Consider the following 21638-nt stretch of genomic DNA (forward strand, 5'->3'; position numbering starts at 1 on the left):
ATAAGGGGGATTACCAACAGACCCCTGGCAGTCTTCAAGCTGGCACTGGACAAGCACCTAAAGTCAGTTCCTGATCAGCCGGGCTGTGGCTCGTACGTTGGTTTGCGTGCAGCCAGCAGCAACAGCCTGGTTGATCAGGCGCTGATCCACCAGGAGGCCTGGTCACAGACCGGGCCGCGGGGGCGTTGACCCCCGAAACTCTCTCCAGGTAAACTCCAGGTTAGGCTTGGTTACAAGTACTGACTGATGTTGTAATGGCCAGGCTTAGGCTTGGTTACAAGTACTGACTGATGTTGTAGGGGCCAGGCTTAGGCTTGGTTACAGGTACTGACTGATGTTGTAGTAGCCAGGCTTAGGCTTGGTTACAAGTGCTGACTGATGTTGTAGTGGCCAGGCTTAGGCTTGGTTACAAGTACTGACTGATGTTGTAGTGGCCAGACTTAGGCTTGGTTACAAGTACTGACTGATGTTGTAGTGGCCAGGCTTAGGCTTGGTTACAAGTACTGACTGATGTTGTAGTGGCTAGGCTTAATCTTGGTTACAAGTACGTGACTGATGTTGTAGTGGCCAGACTTAGGCTTGGTTACCAGTACTTTTGGCAGTTTGGAAGACACAGATGATGATCAAACTAAATGCAAATTATGTGATCAGGCATATGGTCACTGTCTTGAACACTTATGTGCTTAATTGTCCACTTATTGAGGAATACAGAGATATACAGTATAATAACCTATGTGACATGTCACGATATCTTATTAATGAAAATAAGGTAAGATGTAACACTAAGCAAATTTCCCAAATGTGCTTGTAACAAATAAGTGAAATGTAGATAAAAATCCAAATGCACACCTTTTAACCCTTTTGGGGCCTAGTTCCTGGGCCTTTTGTGTATCCATATGCTCTTGCATTACCCTCCACAGGATAGATATGGGGTGCACAATAAACTAGCCACTTGGGTGGCAAAATCTAAATCCTTGAAAAAATATAATTGGAAGTAGTAGTGAACTTAAAAGATAGTATTGATTCTAGATCACATGTGATTTATTCCAACAACTCAGCTGATGAGGTAGTTTAGATATTAGCGTTGAAAATAACGTGTGCGAAGACATATATTGTGGATATTGAGATAAATATCTGTGTGTAGTGTATCTGGCAACCTCAGCAACCTCCTTGCGGTACCCAGATGTAGTTAGTAGAGGTTCAGTGAACGGTTGTGTTTGACGTTTTCTGTTTTATAACATATATTTGACCATGGCCCACTTAAACTCGATTCCACTGCCCAGTAATAGAGGCAAGGGACAGATACAGGTAAGTAGAAGGTCAATTTCGAGAAATAAACAGTGGTATTTCTCAGTTCCTTAGTCGTATATATATCAAGAACCATTGGGGATTATTTTATTTACTAGATTATTAATTTATACTTATCAAGTGTAAAAGGTTATTTATACACTTCACACACATTAACCACAAAAAATATGCAAACATATGTACTTAAGTTTATTCTGTGATTCATATTTGTAACTTCCTGTTATGGTACTGGCCATAACTGTCTACATTCTTCATTCATGTTGCAACTCGATGGCTCGATTATTGAATGCCAGAACCTCGATAAGTGTATTGATTATCAAGTTATAACATGACTGAGACTGCTGTTATGATGATGTTACAAGTAACTGTGCTAAAGATCTTGGCGGGAAGAGTTCTCGTTTTGGCGGTAAATTTTATATTTATTATAATGGGGAAGCGTTAAGCCAGTATGGGTCATAGATCGCCTGTGTAATGTGAAAGGTAATCAGGTTTGATCCAAGGAAGGAAAGGATAGCTATAATTCATTAGATCAAGAGCTCTTCACCAGGATCTATGCACCCCATGATGAATAGTCTATATTTTTTTGACAGGCATCATGTTTAATGGTTTTAGATAGTAAATCGTGCAAAATTGAACTTTGGGTAATTGAAATACACACTCGGGGCATTTTATTGCGAGTTATACCTACTACTAGTAGCAGGTATACCTACTAGTTGTATGTTTTGCACAGTAATTTTGAAATAAAGCTTTGTATTTTGAGTTGTAGTACTTGTATATAACATTTTGTTGCGAGTTATGCATGGTACCGGTATATAACATTTTCATACGAGTTATACCTAGTACTTGTATATAACATTTTTATTACGGGTTATACATACCTAGTACTTTTATAAATATTTTATGGGTCCCCCCCTCTCTCTCCACACGTGTTGCCAAATGGTGAATTTTCAGATGCAGAGCCTTGTAGATATACGTGCCCAACACTTAAGTACCAGCAAGTACCAGTTTCATGCCTGTTTATATTTTTGCTAAGAATATTACTTCAATAGATCTGGAGTTTATTACATATCTGTAATTTTCCCCAGGATGCGAATCACAATAATCAATTGAAACTTTAAGCGGTTAGGTAAATAAATGAATCGATAAGCTTTATTTCATAATATATAGTACAGTATATACACACAACACTGTACCATGATTTATTATACATACACCACATTACATTACATCACAGCCTGGTTGATCAGGCCCTGAACCACCGCGAGACCTGGTCACAGACCGGACCGCGGGGGCGTTGACTCCCGAAACCCTCTCCAGCTAAGTTTATTCAGGTATACACAAATACAGTTACATAGAGTATCATACATAGCATATGTGTAGAGAACCTAGGATAACCAAAAAAAGTCAGAGTGACTTATTTCCATTGGGGTCCTTTAGGTATTGTTGTGATAGAAACACAGGCCTTATCTCTAGGCTTTATTGAACATAGAATCTTCATAGTACTTCTGCAACAACAAAATATAATGACTAGTACATCTAATAATGGCTTCTACAGGGATGGTGATGTCTTGCATATGTCAAGAGAAAAGTTATAACTACAGGCCACATATTTAAACTCACCATGTAATCTGCATCGCAGATAAATGGATAAAGTATAAGAGAATCACACACCATGTGTTGGTGCCCATGACCACACCAAACTGTTGTTGTTGTTGTTAAGGGCCCCTAGAGGTGGTGCAGTATTATCCTGCTGCTGCTCCTCACAGGACCAGTATCACTACAATCTCCCCCTTCTAAAATATCAGAGACAGTAATCTCCCAAACTGTTAGGTGGGCGACGTACACGTCCCGACCTTCGTAGCCCTTGAGCCTCTTCACCAGGTTCGATATTTTCCAGCGGGGTTTGATTAACTGCTGGAGCAGAATCCTCTATTTCCATAGGGGTAGTCTCAAGGGGCTTTCCAGGAGAAAACGAAGCATCTTTCACATCTATTGGTGTATCTTGAGATTCCACACTAATAGGGATTTCAACTGGGGCTAAATGTCTTGTAGATACTGTAGTCTCTTCACCATTTTGGTAGCGAATGTGGGCGAGATACATGGGAGAGATACATGATTATATACACCTGGAAAATCCTAGAGGGACTAGTACCAAACTTGCACACGAAAATCACTCACTACGAAAGCAAAAGACTTGGCAGACGATGCACCATCCCCCCAATGAAAAGCAGGGGTGTCACTAGCACGTTAAGAGACCATACAATAAGTGTCAGGGGCCCGAGACTGTTCAACTGCCTCCCAGCACACATAAGGGGGATTACCAACAGACCCCTGGCAGTCTTCAAGCTGGCACTGGACAAGCAACTAAAGTCAGTTCCTGATCAGCCGGGCTGTGGCTCGTACGTTGGTTTGCGTGCAGCCAGCAGCAACAGCCTGGTTGATCAGGCGCTGATCCACCAGGAGGCCTGGTCACAGACCGGGCCGCGGGGGCGTTGACCCCCGAAACTCTCTCCAGGTAAACTCCAGGTAATGTGGATTAGCTTGCAGGAGCTCTACCTCTTCCACTAAAGGATCCGTCTTGTTCATCCTACGGTGACTCTTCAGGAGAACAGGTCCAGGATGACATAACCAAGTGGGCACGGAGGCTCCCGTAGAGGAACGACGTGAATAGTTGAGGAGTCTTTCATGAGGGGTTGCATTAGTAGCTGTGCACAGCAGTGATCTAATAGAGTGAAGAGCATCCGGTAGGACAGTTTGCCAGTGTTGAACAGGTAGATTGCGCGACTTTAATGTCATTGTAACTGCCTTCCATATAGTACCATTGAACCGCTCCACTTGACCATTGCCTTGAGGGTTGTAGCTTGTTGTTCTGCTGCAGGCAATACCTTTGCTAGCCAAAAACTCCTGAAGTTCGTTACTCATGAACGAGGATCCCCTGTCTGAATGGATATAAGCTGGCATACCAAAAATAGAGAACAACTGTGAAAGACAACTAATAACAGTTGAAGCAGCCATATTTGCACAGGGGAATACAAAGGGAAACCTTGAATATTCATCTACTATGTTAAGGAAATACCTATTCTGATTTGTGCTTGGTAGAGGTCCTTTGAAATCTATATTCAATCTTTCGAAAGGCTGGGTGGATTTTATGAGATGAGTCTTCTCTGGCTGATGAAAGTTTGGCTTGCACTCTGCACATACTCTGCATGCTCTGATCACTTGTCGCACATCTTCCACTGAGTAGGGCATGTTCTTTGATTTGACAAAATGGTACAGGCGTGTAACTCCTGGGTGACACAAAGCCTTGTGGAGAGATGAGAGTGATTGCAAATCATGACATGCTGCTCCACAGTGGGACCTAGAGAATGCATCAGGTGAGATGTTCTCTTGACCCGGTCGGTACAGGATATCAAAGTCATAACACGATAGTTCCATCCTCCAGCGTAATATCTTGTCATTCTTTATCCTACTTTTGTGCCTCTTGTCGAACATATACATCACGGACCGTTGGTCAGTCCTTATGGTGAAATGTCTACCAGTTAAATAATGCCTCCAGTGGCGAACTGCTTCTATGATGGCCTGGGCTTCCTTTTCTACAGCAGCATAACATTTCTCTGATCCTTGAAAAGTTCTCGAAAAGAAGGCTACTGGTCGTCCTGCCTGAGATAAGACTGCAGCAATGGCAATGTCAGATGCATCCGTTTCCACTTCGAATGGTAGGGACTCATCAATGGCTTGAACTACTGAGTTTTCAATGTCCTGTTTGAGAGTATGGAAAGCGGCTTCTGCTTCCTTTGTCACAGGAAATGTGGTAGCACTCAATGGGCGGACTTTACTTGAATAGTTGTAGATCCATTGTGAGTAATAAGCAAAGAGACCAAGAGTTCTTCGGAGTGACTTTTTGTCTTGAGGCATTGGAAGTTCCCGTAGAGGTCGTAGTCGTTCAGGGTCTGGGAATATTGAACCTCCTTCCACTACATAACCAAGGATGCTAAGCCTTTTAGTTGAAAAAGTGCACTTTTCCTCATTGTAACTGATATTTTTCTTCTTGGCGGCTTCCAAAAACTTATCAAGGTTTGCATCATGTTCCTCCTGGGTCTTGCCACAAATGGTAACATTATCTAAATACGCGTAAGTTCCCATGAGTTGCTCTTCCTGAATGAGTGAATCCATAATTCGTTGGAAGCAGGCTACCCCATTGGTGACTCCAAAAGGGACTCTGGTAAACTGATACAGGCCATCACTAGCCTGAAACGCTGTGTATGGTTTATCTTCATTCCTTATAGGGACTTGATGATAGGCACTCTGCAGATCAATTGTGCTAAACACGTAGTACTGAGCAATTTTGTTCACTGTATCGTCAATTCGAGGTAGAGGGTACCCATCAAGAAGTGTAAATTTGTTGATTGTCTCAGAGTAATCGATAGCCAGTCTCCGTTTCCTATAACCATCCTTAACAACAACAACCTGTGCACGCCAAGGAGAATCACTCGGTTCTATAATACCCTCCTTCAGCAGCCTCTGAGTTTCTTTCTCAATGAACATCCGATCCTCATAAGAATAGCGGCGTGACTTAGCTGATATAGGATGGCAATCCGCGGTAAGATTTGCAAACAGCTTTGGTGGGTCTACCCTTAAAGTGCTAAGTCCACAGACAACAAGAGGAGGCAGTTCACCTCCATATGTTAAGGTGACACTACCATGCAGCTTCTGAAAGTCCTGACCAAGGATAACATCAGAGCACAGTTGTGGCAGAATAGCTAAATGTACATCTTGATAATCCTTTCCATTAACTCTGAGATTTACCTTACAAAACCCTAAGGTCTGAATAGAGAGAGATGTTGATGCCATGGAAACGGTACCTGATGAGTGATGTAGAGTCAAGGAGAGCCGTTTAACTAAGTCAAGGTTGATGAAACTCTCTGAGCTGCCACTATCAATAAGACCATCTACTTCTGTTCCTTTGATGAATACTTTCACAACTGCCTTTGACAGTGAATTTGGAGTAGCCGCAGAAGTCACTGTTGCTAGAGTCGCATGATCACTGGAATGTGTGGAGGCACTAGCTCTTGTTGATGCATTAGCACGACATACTTTCGCAAAGTGACCTTTCTTGTGGCATTTATGGCACATTGCTTCACGAGCAGGACACTTTGGACGTGGATGTCTTGAAAAACCACAAAAGAAACACACCGTACCTGCTGCTGCTGTCACTGAGGCAGGTTCCACAGTAACTTCATTGCAAGAGTCTTGGTCAGGAATTGCAGCACTTACCACTCGAGAAGGCTGAGCGGTACTGTATACTTCAGAATTCTTCTGGGCTGAATCTAGAGCTCTTGCCTGGTCAAAGGCAGCAGCTAAGTCGAGAGTTTTATTCTCCAATAAACGCTGCCTTATTATTGGTGATTGCAGGCCACTGATAAAAGCATCCCTGATGGACTCTTCACAATACTGAGCAGCTGTCACTGCTTGGAAGTGACAGTCCTTACCTAAGATTTTCAGTGCTTGAAAGTATTCCTCTAAGGACTCATCAATCTGCTGGCGGCGAGTTGCAAGGCGATAGCGTGCAAAGATTTCATTTGTAGGTTTAATATACTGAGACTTGAGGGTTTTGATAGCATCTTCGTAGGTATTACACTCAGAAATAGCCTCATATATCTTAGGTGACACAAAATTGATGAGCAGACTTAGTTTATCTAGATCTTCTTTAGGAAGGGCTCCCAAGAAGTTTTCGAAAGTCTTAAACCAGTGCTTCCATTCCTGAGCAGCCGTTGATAAGCTGGGGTCACAGTCTAGCCTCTCAGGTTTCAGTAAACGCTCCATGTTGTGATGTAGTCTAGCGCAGGATCACCACCAGGTAGCCCAGGATTCTATGTTCAATAAATTGTTGTGATAGAAACACAGGCCTTATCTCTAGGCTTTATTGAACATAGAATCTTCATAGTACTTCTGCAACAACAAAATATAATGACTAGTACATCTAATAATGGCTTCTACAGGGATGGTGATGTCTTGCATATGTCAAGAGAAAAGTTATAACTACAGGCCACATATTTAAACTCACCATGTAATCTGCATCGCAGATAAATGGATAAAGTATAAGAGAATCACACACCATGTGTTGGTGCCCATGACCACACCAAACTGTTGTTGTTGTTGTTAAGGGCCCCTAGAGGTGGTGCAGTATTATCCTGCTGCTGCTCCTCACAGGACCAGTATCACTACAGGTATACTCCAGGTATTTCACGGCTAAAGCATACTTCTCCTTGCTGCATGATTTTGTAGCCAACTTACTCTAGATTTCATTACCTGGAGTATTACATCCAAAATTATTTCAAGAAGAAAAAACATACAATATACAGTATGGGTCAATAAAGCCTATGGTAAGTACATGAAATATGAAATTCCCGTTTTATACGTAACATTAAAAAGTACAGAACTCTTATTGGAAATACTTAGCTTGCAATAAGACTACATAGTCTGAATAAAAACTTATATAACATAAATGTACTTTAGCATTATCGCCAGAATTATGTGGGTATATCGCTGTATTTACAGTTTAATCCCTGTTCGAGGGATTATATTTTTTCTTGATTGGTGTACACATGGTATGCAGGAGTACATGCCTGGTACTCTCAAACACTTTTTTTTTTAATTCTCAAACATTCCTTGGACGAAGAGGGCAGCATTTTCTTCATTTAAAAAATTAAGTAACTTCAAAATTTAAATACCATGATCCCGAAGAATTTACCAGTTTTCTTCATAAAGTAAATTAGTAAACAAAGAATTTGAAGACGCATTTAATATAATATATAATATAATGAGTTTGAATTTAGTGAATGATATTTGAGGTAGGAGAGGTGAGAGTACGATAGTTTGTAGTTGTGTATAAGACCGAGTAGCAGTTGAGTTGTTTAGGTTAGTGTGGGATGACAGTCACGAGACCCAGGCTCGTCTTACCTCCCAGGATATCCTTCATGTACCGGTTTTACCGGTTGTGAGACAATCCAGCGGCCCAAAACTGTCCATCATGGAGAGATACGACGAGGATCTTGGCGAAAACAGCTTCTTCCAGGTGCTACGAAGGGAGTACGTGGATGTATTGGAGAGGGCGGTGCTGTCTGGCTGGGTCATCTGTGTGCCCAGGACAGGGGCGTTACCCAAGTATGCTCTAGCCAAGGATGACATATTTGGGCATATTTTAGTGCCTAGTGATGAATTACCGGAGACGCATTTCAGGACACTTACTGACAGGAATGTTGTGTTGAATGGCAATGTGTTGGTGCTGGAGAACAAGGTGTCTAATCCTCATTCAGTCCATATACTGTTTGAAGAAACTTTTTACGATGATGATTTGAGAAAGTACAAAGTGATGTGCCTTGAAGACCCACTCTATGCATCCAATGCTTTTGCTCCATCAAGCTGCACGGATCTCATCATACTTCACTCTTTGCGAGATTGCATTGATCTCCTCTGGACAGAAGGTGGAGGTGGGAAAGCTCTCGAAAAATTGGATTTTCTAGTCAACCAGTTTCTTTTAAGACATCAAGCACTGGAAGAGGAAGGACTGCAAAATTTAAGGGACCTTGGGAGTGAACTGTTCTCTGAAGCCATACAAGTGACTCTGTCTGAACCTAGACTTGGAGAAAAAACTAAAAAAGATCAGTATCTTCTTGATGCTGTAAAACTGGCTGTGGAGACGTATGTGTTGCATGGTGTCTACAAGCCATTAATGAAAGGCATTGCTGCTTGCAAAGCTGAAGATGATGCCAGGCTTAATAGAGTGATAAAGAATCTTTCAGACTTGCAAGTAAGAGATCTAGATATTGATCCACAGCTGCTGTGCAATCTTACAAAAGCTAAGTCTGAGTTAGCTAGTATTGAAGGCCACACTACACCACTTGGTAAGTTGGGTTGTCTAAAGAGGGCCATTTCGCTAGTAGCTGTGCCTGGTACCATTTTTTCATCTGATGAGCTCCTACCAACGTTACTATTCTTAGTTGTAAAAGCAAATTTAGCGAACTGGTATGCCCACGTAGCATTCCTGAAACTGTTTCGCTTCTCGGCGTCTAGCAGTGACAGTGGGGAACAGAGTTTCAATATTTCATCCCTTGAAGCAGCAATAGAACATCTTTATTCTGGATCGCTCTTCGGCTCCACAACACCTGAAGCAGACTCTGTCTTGCAGCCTGGGTGTATGACAACTCCGGTTTTAAAAAGTATGGAGGAGGCTCTTGGATGTAGTGGAGTTGATCCCATGGCCCGTTTTTTTGAGTGTATTCGCCTAGGCAAAGTAGAAGATGTGAAGGATATTTTGGATGGAAAATACAAGCCTTTCCAAAAGGAAATTGAAAGTGAGCCCAGTTTGGTAGAGGCGGATGCTCAACTATGTCATCCACTTTGCTCATGTGATCGATGTGAAAAATTGATGTCAAAACCTAAGAAAGACATAATGCCAACAGTTCATACAAGAGAGGAAAGAGGGTATACTGGCCTTCACGTTGCTTGCATATTTGGACGTCCAGCAATTGTTGATATGTTGATTACTCTTGGAGCAGATTTACATGCCACAGATTTCCGTGGTGCCACACCACTGCATTATGCTGCACAGCGTGGACATCAGAATGCTGTCTTGCTCTTGCTCCATGCTGGTGCTGATATCAATAAATGTGATGGCGATTCAAATACACCATTACATCTTTGTTCGTTAAACGGACATGTTGCTTGTGTTAAGGCTCTACTTTTTTATGCAGAGTCTATTGGCTGTGATATTGCAATAAATGCACAAAATAATGTGCTTGACACACCACTGCATCTTGCAAGTAGATGGGGATATTCTGCCATTATGGAATTGCTTCTTGACCGAATTGTCATCTTAGGACTAGAGTTGAACGTTTACAATAACAGAAAACTTACTGCTTTAGACTGTGCACATAATCGTCACATTGCAAGACTTATTTTAGATGCAAAGGTGAGAAAAGATGAACTCGAAAGCTATGTGAGAATAGACTTGAATTTTAAAGTTCCTACTGATGCTCCACATGAAAAAAAGTTAGACTTTAATAAACATACTGAAAATTCCAAGGTTCACAAAAATATTAATTGCAGGGATGATACTAATCGACTGAAGCACATAGAAAAATTGCTTAAATCTGTAAAAGTTGGTGATGTTAAATTAGCATGCTTTTATCTTGGTATAGAGGAGAAGACTACTCACAGTGATGCTGTATCCCCTAAGACATTGTGCCACCCACTGTGTCAGTGTTCAAAGTGTGCTCCTAACATTCATCTTAATCAAGAATCATCTGAAACCTTTAATACAATGTCAATCAATGCTTGCAATAGTGATGGTTATTCTGCTCTTCATGAGGCTGTCATTAATGACCATCTTCACTTAGCTAATGTATTGCTGAGTCATGGAGCTGACCCTAATCTTCAAACCTTCAATAGGAGATTGACTCCCCTGCACATAGCTGCTCAGAATTGTAATCTTGAAACAATGCAGTCACTCTTAGTTCATGGTGCTCAGGTCAACCTCCAAGATATATGTGGCAACACAGCCCTCCACAATTGCTGTGCAAAAGGGTTTGATCAGGGTGTGATGTTGCTATTGGAATGGAAGGCCACAAAGGATGTCTCAAACTTATCAGACAACACGCCTGCCCAGGAAGCTGAGAAAAGGGGACATTGGCATATTGTGGAGATAATCTTTGGCAAACCTGTGTCATATTAAATTTTGACACCATTTGCATAAAAAGAAAATTCTATCAAGAATGCCCTAATTATTTTATGGTTAGTAGGGAAGTTATTATAGTTAGCATTATTTTGTTGTATCCTTTATTATTAGATATCCTTTCATTTAACTCATTTTGTCTTTGTCTTTGACCTCTTGCTATTACTTTTTCTTTACACTGTCATCAGCCATCACACATTACTGTGCAGTGCTGGATGACCTGCACAGGTTTATGGTATTTGATATTGTGAATTAAAGCAGCTGGTAAAATGTATGGGATCATTTGCTAAAAATTGTCATATACGTATTTCACTGCTGTTCTGTTGTTCACTATTATGCTATTCCTGCTGCTACTATTATTATACTGTTACTAAAAGTACGGTACTACATTATTACTACCATTATATTCATTAAGCCCACAGTACTGTTACTACAACTGTTATTACTGGTTACCTCTTATTATATTTTTTTTTTTTTTAGAACATAACCCAAAAGTTCCATGAGCAGAAATGGCCTAATTTCCTAAGCAGTGTTGTTAATGCTAATGTTCATGATCTAGCAGCCTACAGAAGACAAAAGAAGCCTTACATAAATGGTAACCTCATTTGAATACCCAGGTCCATGTATTTTCCTGTAATAAGTAATATTTTATAGTGGCATTTTAACACTGGCCTTCTCCCACCAAGGTAGGATGACCCAAAAAAGGAGAAACACTTTAATCACAATTCATTCAATTAAGTGCTGTCATGAAAGAAGCATGATGACATCACAGCTCAGATGACCCTCCTAACTGCAACATCTCCACCCATCCTTGAGTGCAGGCACCGCACTTCACACCTTCAGGGTTCAAGTTCGCCTGACCAGTTTTTCTGAATCTCTGTATAAATGTTACTTTGCTCACACTCCAATGTCATGTCAAATCGTAAAAACCACTTGAATTCATTTGCCCTTATCCGACATGCACACACAAGCCTGATGGATGTCCAAACCCCCTGGCACTCAAAACTTTCCTTAACCCCTCCTTCCAACCCATTCTGGGATGACCCCTACCTCCTTCCTTCTGCCTCTTATTTACATGCATTCCTAGTCATCTTGTTTTGCTCCATCCCCTTTAAATGTTCAGATCACCTCAAGAACCCCTCCCCTGTCCTGTGAAAAAAATATTTTTAGTAACCCAACACTACCACCTAACCTCTAACCAAGTACCAGGGTTGGTTAGAAAGTAACTGTAGCATTGTTTTGAAAAAAAAATACAGTAAACCCTCAATTTAGTCAACTAATTGTGGGTGACCAGCAATGGTGATTGTGTTGGATAGAACTGAGATTGTTTTACTGTGATTGTATCAATAATGAACAGTTTTGTAGCCAATGGAGTTTGTCCTTTTCTGAATCAATTAACCCATGTGTTTTGTCCTGTATTTCCAAAGTCTAATAAATCTAGGGATTGCTGTACTGAGGAGAGTTATTAAACGGAGAGTTAGAGGTACGTATTGGGAAGATGGAGGGAATATTTTGAGGGATTGTTAAATGTTGATGAAGATAGGGAAGCAGTGATTTTTGTGTACAGGGCAAGGGGGACTAACATCTTATAGGAGTGAGGAAGAACCAGTTGTGAGTGTGGGGAAAGTGCATGGGGCAGTGCATAGAACGAAAAGGGGTAAAGCAGCTGGGATCGATGAGATAAAGATAGAAATGTTAAAAGCAGTTGGGGATATAGTTTTGGAGTGGTTAGTGTTTTTATTTAATAAATGTATGGAAGAGGGTAAGGTACCTAGGGATTGGCAGAGAGTATGCATAGTTCCTTTGTATAAAGGCATAGGGGACAAAAGAGAGTGTAAAAATTATAGGGGAATAAGTCTGTTGAGTATACCTGGTAAAGTGTATGGTAGAGTTGTTATTGAAAGAATTAAGAGGAAGATGGAGAGCAGGATAGCAGATGAACAGGGAGGCTTTAGGAAGGGTAGGGGGTGTGTAGACAAAGTGTTTGCAATGAAACACATAAGTGAACAGTATTTAGATAAAAGTAAAGAAGTTTTTGTGTCATTTATGGATTTGGAAAAGGTGTATGATAGGGGGGCAGTGTGGCAGATGTTGCAAATGTATGGAGGAGGGGGTAGGTTATTGAAAGCAGTGAAGTCTTTACACGCATAGTGAGACTCAGGTTAGAGTATGTAGGGAAGAGAGAGATTATTTCCCAGTAAAAGTAGGCCTTAGACAGGGATGTGTGATGTCACCATGGTTGTTCAATATATTTATAGATGGAGTTGTAAGAGAAGTGAATGCTCGGGTGTTGGCAAGAGGTGTGGGGTTAAAAGATAAAGAATCTAACACAAAGTAGTTGTCACAGTTGCTCTTTGCTGATGACACTATACTTTTGGGAGATTCTGAAGAGAAGTTGCAGAGGTTGGTTGCTGAGTTTGGTAGGGTATGTAAAAGAAGGAAATTAAAAGTGAATATAGGAAAGAGTAAGGTGATGAGGATAACCAGAAAATTAGGTAATGGAAGATTGCATATCAGATTGGAGGGAGAAAGTATGGAGGAGGTGAATGTAATCAGATACAGTGGACCCCCGGATATCAGCCGGTGCGGATATGGGCCAAATCGGATTTCTGCTGCTTTTTTTTTTTTGTCCAAAATTCTATCCTGGATTTTGGCCGGCAACTTGGAAATCGGCTGTATTGGACACGTCCGCCCGCCACTCCACTGCATTCATGAGTCAGTTTGGCTGTGTCTGGGTGAGTGAGCAACACACTGCCCATTCATCTAAACATTTCATTATAATCCATTGTTTTTTGTGGTTGTTTATTGAGTGCGACTGCAAAATAAGTTCCTAGTGCCAGCCCTTGTCCCACTGAAGGCAAATCTTAAATAGACCCCAGAAACAGACCTCTCTGGGAAGTTTTTTGTGCGACAGGGGTGCACCGAATCTCAAGCTGGTTCTAGTGCTAGTAAAAGACAAAGAAGGGAATTAACCCCAGATAGGGACTTGATACCTGAAGTCCTTATGGAGGGGGATTTACCTTTCAAACAATAATCAGTCCTCCCTGTCTTCCATATGCCAACAAGAACCTTCAATAAAGTTAAATGTGATGTTAAATGTTCATTTATCCATTTCATTAGTCATTTTATTTAATTCTCATTGTTTTGTGTATGTATGTATTTTTTTAAATGTATTTTTTGTTAATATTTTTGGGTGTCTGGAACAGATTAATTGTATTTGCATTAATTCTTGTGGGAAATATTACTTCTGTTTTCGGATTTAGGCCGACCTTTTGGAACGGATTATGGCCAGAATCCAGGGTTCCACTGTACTGTACACAGTACGTACTGTGAATAACTTGAGAGGTTCCGTAATACCAGTGACGAGCTCTTTAAGCTGCCTTACCCTTCCTTAGACTGAAACTGCTTGCCAACTGATTTACTTAGCACTGTATGAGCCTTATGGGCTTAGCACTTCCCATGATACAGTAATAACAATAATAATAATAGTAATAAAGCTCAGTATAACATTCAAAGATAGTATTGGTTATGAGCTACTGTTAAATTCCATTTCAGATCATCTTTGGACCCATGTTTTCTGGAAAGACAACAGAACTAATGAGACGCCTTAAACGATACCAGATTAGTAAACACAAGTGTCTTATCATCAAGTATGCAAATGACATAAGGTAAGAATGTGATTTTAAAAATTATCTTTTATTTTTTTTCTGAATGTGGTATAGGTTAGAAAATATTTATTTATTACACATCGGCTGTTTCCCACCAAGGCAGGGTGGCCTGAAAAATAAAAATTTTCACCATCATTCACTCTATCACTGTCTTGCCAGAGGCATGCCTACACTACAGTTACAAAACCGCAACATTAACACCCCTCCAGAGTGCCGGCATTGTACTTCCCATCTCCAGGAATCGAGTTTAGCCTGCCTGTTTCCCTGAATCCCTTCATAAATGTTACCTTGCTTACACTCCAACAGCGCGTCAAGTCCTAAAAACCATATGTCTCCATTCGCTCCTAACACGCTCACGCACACTTGCTGGAAGTCCAAGCCCCTCCCTCACAAAACCTCCTTTACCCCCTCCTTCCAACCTTTCCTAGGCCTATCCCTACCCTGCCTTCCCTCCACTACAGATTTTTACACTCTTGAAGTCATTCTATTTTGTTCCGTCCGCTCTACATGTCCAAACCATCTCAATAACCCCTCCTCAGCCCTCTGGATAATAGTTTTAGTAATCCCGCACCTCCTCCTAATCTCCAAACTATGGATTCACTGCATTATATTCACACCACACATTGCCCTCAGACATGACATCTCCACTGCCTCCAGCCTTCTCCTTGTTGCAATATTCACAACCCATGCCTCGCATCCTCACACTTAACTATACTCTCATACATTCCCCTCTTTGCTTTCATGTGTAAAGTTCTTTGTCTCCACAGACTCCTCAGTGCACCACTCGCCTTTTTCCCCTCGTTAATTCTGTGATTCACTTCATCCTTCATAGACCCATGTGCTGACACATCCACTCCCAAATATCTGAACACATTCACCTCCTCCACACTCTCTCCCTCCAGTCTTCCATTACCTAATTTTTTGGATATCCTCATCATCTTGCTCTTTCCTATATTCACTTTTAATTTCCTTCTTTTTACATACCCTTCTAAATGCATCAACCAACCTCTGCAACTTCTCTTCAGAATCTCCCAAAAGCACAGTGTCATCAGCAAAGAGCAACTGTGACAACTCCCACTTCATGTTAGATTCTTTATCCTTTAACCCCACACCTCTTGCCAACACTCGAGCATTCACTTCTCTTACAACTCCATCTATAAATGTATTGAACAACCATGGTGACATCACACATCCCTGTCTAAGGCCTACTTTTACTGGAAAATAATCTCCCTCTCCCCTACATGCTTTAACCTGAGCCTCATTATCCACTTAAAAACTTTTCACTGCTTTCAATAACCTACCTCCTATTCCATACATTTGCAGCATCTGCTACATTGCCTCCCTATCCACCCTATCATATGCTTTTTCCAAATCCATAAATGCCACAAATACCTTGCTACCCTTATCTAAATACTGTTCACTTGTATGTTTCACTGCAAACACTTGATCTGCACACCCCCTACCCTTTCTAATGCCTCCTTGTTCATCCGCTATCTTCCTCTTAATTCTTTCAATAATAACTCTACCATACACTATAATTTTTACACTCTTTTGTTCCCTTTGCCTTTATACAAAGGAACTATGCATGCTCTCTGCCAATCCCTAGGTACCTTACTCTTCCATACAGTTATTAAATAAAAACACTAACCACTCCAATACTATATCCCCACCTTTTAACATTTGTGTCTTTATCCCATCAATCCCAGCTGCTTTACTCCCTTTCACTCTATTCACTGCCCCATACATTTCCCCCACACTCACAACTGGTTCTTCCTTACTCCTATGTTATTCCTCCTTGCCCTATACAAGAAATCACAGTTTCCCTATCTTCAACATTTAAAAATTCTTCAAAATATTCCCTCCATCTTCCCAATACATCTAATCTCTATTTAATAACTCTCCTCTCCTATTTTTAACTAATAAATCCATTCTCTCCCTAGGCTTTCTCAACTTATTAATCTCACTCCAAAACTTTTTCTTATTTTCAACCAAATTTGTTAATAACATCTCACCCACCCTCTCATTTGCTATCCTTTTACATTCCATCACCACTCTCTTAACCTCTCTTTTTCTCTCCATATACTCCTCCCTCCTGCATCACTTCTACTTCGCAAAAACCTCTCATATGCTAACATTTTCTCTCTTACTACTCTCTTTACATCATCATTCCACCAATCACTCTTCTTCCCTCCCACACCCACTTTCCTGTAACCACAAACTTCTGCTGAACACTTGAACACTATATTTGTAAACTTACCCCATACATCTTCTACCCCATTGCCTATACTCTCACTAGCCCATCTGTCCTCCAACAGTTGTTTATATCTTACCCAAACTGCCTTCTCCTCTAGTTTATAAATCTTCACTTCTCTTTTACTTGCTGTTTCCATTCTCCTTGTATACCATCTACCTTTTACTTTCACTGTAGCTACAACTAAAAAGTGATCTGATATATCTGTGGCCCCTCTATAAACATGTACATCCTAAAGTCTACCCAACAGTTTTATCTACCAATACGTCCAACAAACTACTGTCATTTCACCCTGCATCATATCTTGTATACTTATTTATCCTATAACCAATCCCCTTTCTATACAAAGTTCAATCAAATGCTCCCCATTATCCATTTACACCTGGCACCCCAAACTCACTTACCACACCCTCTCTAGTCGCTTCTACTACCTTAGCATTTAGGTCCCCTACCACGATTACTCTCACTTGGCTCAAAAGTTCCTACACACTCACTTAACATCTCCCAAAATCTCTCTTTCCTCTACACTCTTCTCTACTCCAGGTGCATACACACTTATTATGGCCCAGTGGCTAACGCGACGGTCTGGAGTTTTGAGACTCATCGCAGGTTATCCCACCCATGGTATGGCTTATTTTAATCTACATATTCCTTGAATTTATACATTTATATTCCCTCTTCTCTCCATAACTGATCTTTCAACATTATTCCTACCCCTTCCTTAGCTCTCACTCTCTCAGATACTCCTGACTTAATCTCATTTATTTCACCCCACTGAAACTCCCCTACCTGCTTCAGCTTTGTTTCAGTTAGGGCTAGGACATTCAACTTCTTTTCATACATAACATTAGCAATCATCTCTTTCTTATCATCCGCACTACATCCACTCACGTTCAAACATCCTAATTTTATAAAGTTTTTCTTTTCCTTGTTTTTAGTAATTTATATAGAAGGAGTTACTAGCTCATTGCTCCCAGCATTTAGTCGCCTCTTACGACACTCATAGCTTACAGAGGAAGAATTCTGTTCCACTTCCCCATGGAGATAAGCAGAAATAACAAGAACAAGAACTAGGAAGAAAATAGAAGAAAACCCAGAGGGTTAGTATATATATGCTTGTATGTACATGCATGTGTAGTGTAACCTAAGTGTAAGTAGAAGTAGTAAGACATACCTGCAACCTTGCATGTTTATGAGACCGAAAAAGAGGTTAGAAAAACACTAACGACATTTTATTGAAGTAAAATAATTTATACTTCAGATCAATACATGGTCATCCTGCATATGTGGAAAATATGGCAAGTATGCAAATACGTTTTTTTTTTTTTTTTTTTAAATATTGTACTAAATGGACGTGCTCTACATTTACTTTCTTAAAATATTTCTTATAAGTACCTTTTTAATTTTTTTTTTCCATAAATGTCATTATCTAGGGAACAGTGTATATACCTCTTAAAAGAATTTATATTGATCTCATTTGATGTATATTGATGATTTTTATCGCTGCTTCATTGAACCTTAATTTTCAGATATGATGCAAATGGCATCACAACTCACGACAAGCAAATCCTTCCTGCAGTTTCTGCAACTGTGTTGAAAGATCTGAAGGAAAGTGCTTTGGAATATAGTGTCATTGGAGTAGATGAAGGACAGTTTGTAAGTGTTTGCCTGTTTTTATGTACATAGTGAATGATGATGAATGTAGGCACTTGTGTACATTTTGTACACCTATATACAGTATATGCACACATTAATCTGTTGACATTATTCCATTTAACTTTTAACTATTTATTTTGGCACCTGTCTCCTCCTCCATAATTCTTTGAGGAACCTTCCACTGTTTGTTTTTTTCTCTGATGTTCCCTTACACAGTATATTTTACTCTATACAGTATCATACCTTTCTTTTCCTCTGCTTTCATGCCCGAAATGTTGTGCATCTTGTGGGCAAAGAAATTTTTAATGTTTTTACTTTTTTTTGGGGGGGGGGGGAAGGAAGGATAACCCTTACAAATAGCAATCTAGGATAACCCAATAAAGTCACTATGGCTTATTTCCATGAGGACTCTTCGATTTTCCCCACACCAGGATGTGACCCACAGCAGTCGTCTAACACCCAGGTACCTAGTTACTGCTAGGTGAATGATCAACAGGTATAAAAACATGCCCTGTATCTCCAGTTGTGGAAGGACTGAACCCAGATCCTTCACATGTCAGTTGAAGGCATTACCACTTGAACCACACACTGTATACATGCTTAAAATTGTTGACAAAACATTCCCTGCATTTTATATATTTCACACAAGTATTTAAAGAAATTGACTGCCTAATTTTTAGAAGCTTTTATTGTTATCCATGTAAAGAAATATTAAATTTTTATGAACAAGTCACAAAAGCCAGGAGAATGACTAGGTGAATACTGAAAACTTTCATAACAAGGGAGAGAATGCCAGTGGTGAGACTTCAAATCTCTTATCTCTTGCTTCGAGTATTATTCAGGGTTGATGGCTTCATACAAGGCTGGAGAGAGATCAGAGCTGGAATCGATATAGAGATCATTTACTTCCTGCATATAGCCAATAAAGCATTTAAATTACTGAGGACACCTTAGTCATCAATAATGTGTGTGGAAGGTTCCTGAGGGCATAGTCTAAAAATCTGCACAGTACAGTTATAACATACTGGAGTGAAAGATATTGAGAGAAATTGTAAAATAAACCCATAATAAAGCAGGGGCACCATGAGCACAATAAGAGAATATTGTACTGTATCAGCAGCCATAGGCACAGACAGTTTAACCTCTTACTAGAGGATATAAACACTGGAAAAAGTGAATCTTCAAGAAGCAGCAACAGCTTGGTTGACCAGACAAACCTGGCGCAGGGTCAGCCAAGGAATAGAAAAACAAACTTGTCAAAAGTACAGTATATCAAAGGTAAAAATATAAGCTATTAAAAAAAAAAATTCATTCATAAAGGATGTAGTTATCACCACACAGTTTTAGTGATGTCAAAGAAAGTAGTTAATTTGATTGTACTTTACTCCTTTTTTGTAACATTACTGTACTTTGAATCTTTTATTTTCTTCCCCAGTTTCCAGACACAGTAGAATTTGCAGAAGAGATGGCTAACTGTGGGAAGATTGTGATCGTGGCTGCACTGGATGGAACTTATCAGAGATTACAGTTTGGCAATATTCTGCATTTGGTTCCTCTAGCAGAGTCTGTAGTTAAGCTAACTGCAGTGTGTATGATATGTTATGAGGAAGCTTCATACACCAAGCGCACATCATCAGAAACTGCAGTAAGTGGTTACTGTTAGTCACATTACTTTCAAAAATCCCATTTCTTTCCATACTGAAGGTGGTGATTTTTTCATGCATCTGACTGTGCTGGGGCCTGACTTTTTGAATGCCTTAATATACATGAAAAATATACCATATCACTGGCAAGGGGATTCATTGTACTTTGGAGAAAATGTATAAACATGTGAAATGGCACCCTAAAAAAAAACAGCTCTACTCCATAAAGGAGGCAGTGGAGTAATTGCCCCAAAATACAGGTTTTTGGCACAAATATCACCAAAAACTTTTGATAGTGCTAATAAGGAAAATTACTACTGTTATAACAAGCTTCAAATTACAACCCAAAACAACAGTTTTAGAGGAAGATCTTGCCTGTCACAGCTAGTAGTCATTGTATGTACACATGACTTTTTTTCAGATTTTGCAAATGCAACTATGGAGTGATAAACTATACAATGAAGTCAGTAGATACAACAGGGAAGGAAGGGAAATTAGTATTTAAATTTCTAACCAACAGATTGCTAAGAGTGGTAGTAAACAAAACAAAAAAAATTTATCTTAGGAGAAACATTCAGTACTCTTAAGGTACGGGCCTGTCTTGTCCTCAAGGAAGACAACTTTGTATTATCTTTCAACTTTCAGCTGTTAATGCCTTACTTTGAGGAATCCAAGCCATCATAAGTCTGGGGGAAGCAACTCACAATACTCAAAATAAGCCTTGTTGCTGTTTAGTGCTTTTTTATTTAATATAATAGGGCCTCTTGGTAAAAAAAAAATAAAATACTTTGTGACTTGTTTCCATGTTTTGAGTGTTGCATCTTGAAACAATTGTAATATAAGATTATATTATATATTCCAAGTGGGGCAATGTCAGGTTATGCATTTTCCTGTGTTTCAATTAGTAAAACTTTGAAGCACATGTAATACAAGAAACTCGTGTGCATGGTGTTAGACATTGAAAACAACCAGAAAGTTGAAAGACAATCATAATTTGGCATCAGTAAATTGTAAAATATATGTACCACTGATTCATTTATGCTGCTGTTGCTGATGAGTAATTTTTGTCTGTCACCAATTTCAACATGCCATAAAATTGTAAGGTATCAACTGATTTTTTCCATTCTACTTAGAAAAATGTTCTTTCACATTGTAATTTTTTTTTTTCCTAAAAATTTTGCCTTGCATAGGGAAATTTATTTCTGGGTATGCCACAGTTTAAAGAGTTAAACATAATAAATGGAACATGGGCCATTAAGCCTGCTGCAGTGCACCTTGTGCACTCGGGTAGCATTGCTTACACCTGAACAAGTTATGTCACTCACTGTGTTCAAGCCACTGTATCTCATGTCTACTGTGTACTTCCTCTTCAAGGGGGG

General features: G+C 40.0%; 1 protein-coding gene across 6 annotated transcripts in view; it reads left to right on the forward strand.

Annotated features, from left to right (window-relative positions):
* The window catches only part of LOC128694723 (thymidine kinase, cytosolic), an 83149-nt gene that overhangs the window by 51732 nt on the left and 9779 nt on the right, over positions 1-21638 (forward strand). The window contains exons 1-4 of one of the 6 annotated variants that reach the window (XM_070095720.1): positions 1150-1308; positions 14597-14709; positions 18490-18616; positions 20052-20261. In XM_070095720.1, the coding sequence (XP_069951821.1) occupies positions 1252-1308; positions 14597-14709; positions 18490-18616; positions 20052-20261 (507 nt within the window). In that variant the 5' untranslated portion in view covers positions 1150-1251. The other 5 variants (XM_070095723.1, XM_070095721.1, XM_070095722.1 and 2 more) reach the window with 5 other exon arrangements.

This window comes from Cherax quadricarinatus, chromosome 51 (assembly GCF_038502225.1).
Source record: "Cherax quadricarinatus isolate ZL_2023a chromosome 51, ASM3850222v1, whole genome shotgun sequence".
Lineage (NCBI taxonomy): Eukaryota > Metazoa > Arthropoda > Malacostraca > Decapoda > Parastacidae > Cherax > Cherax quadricarinatus.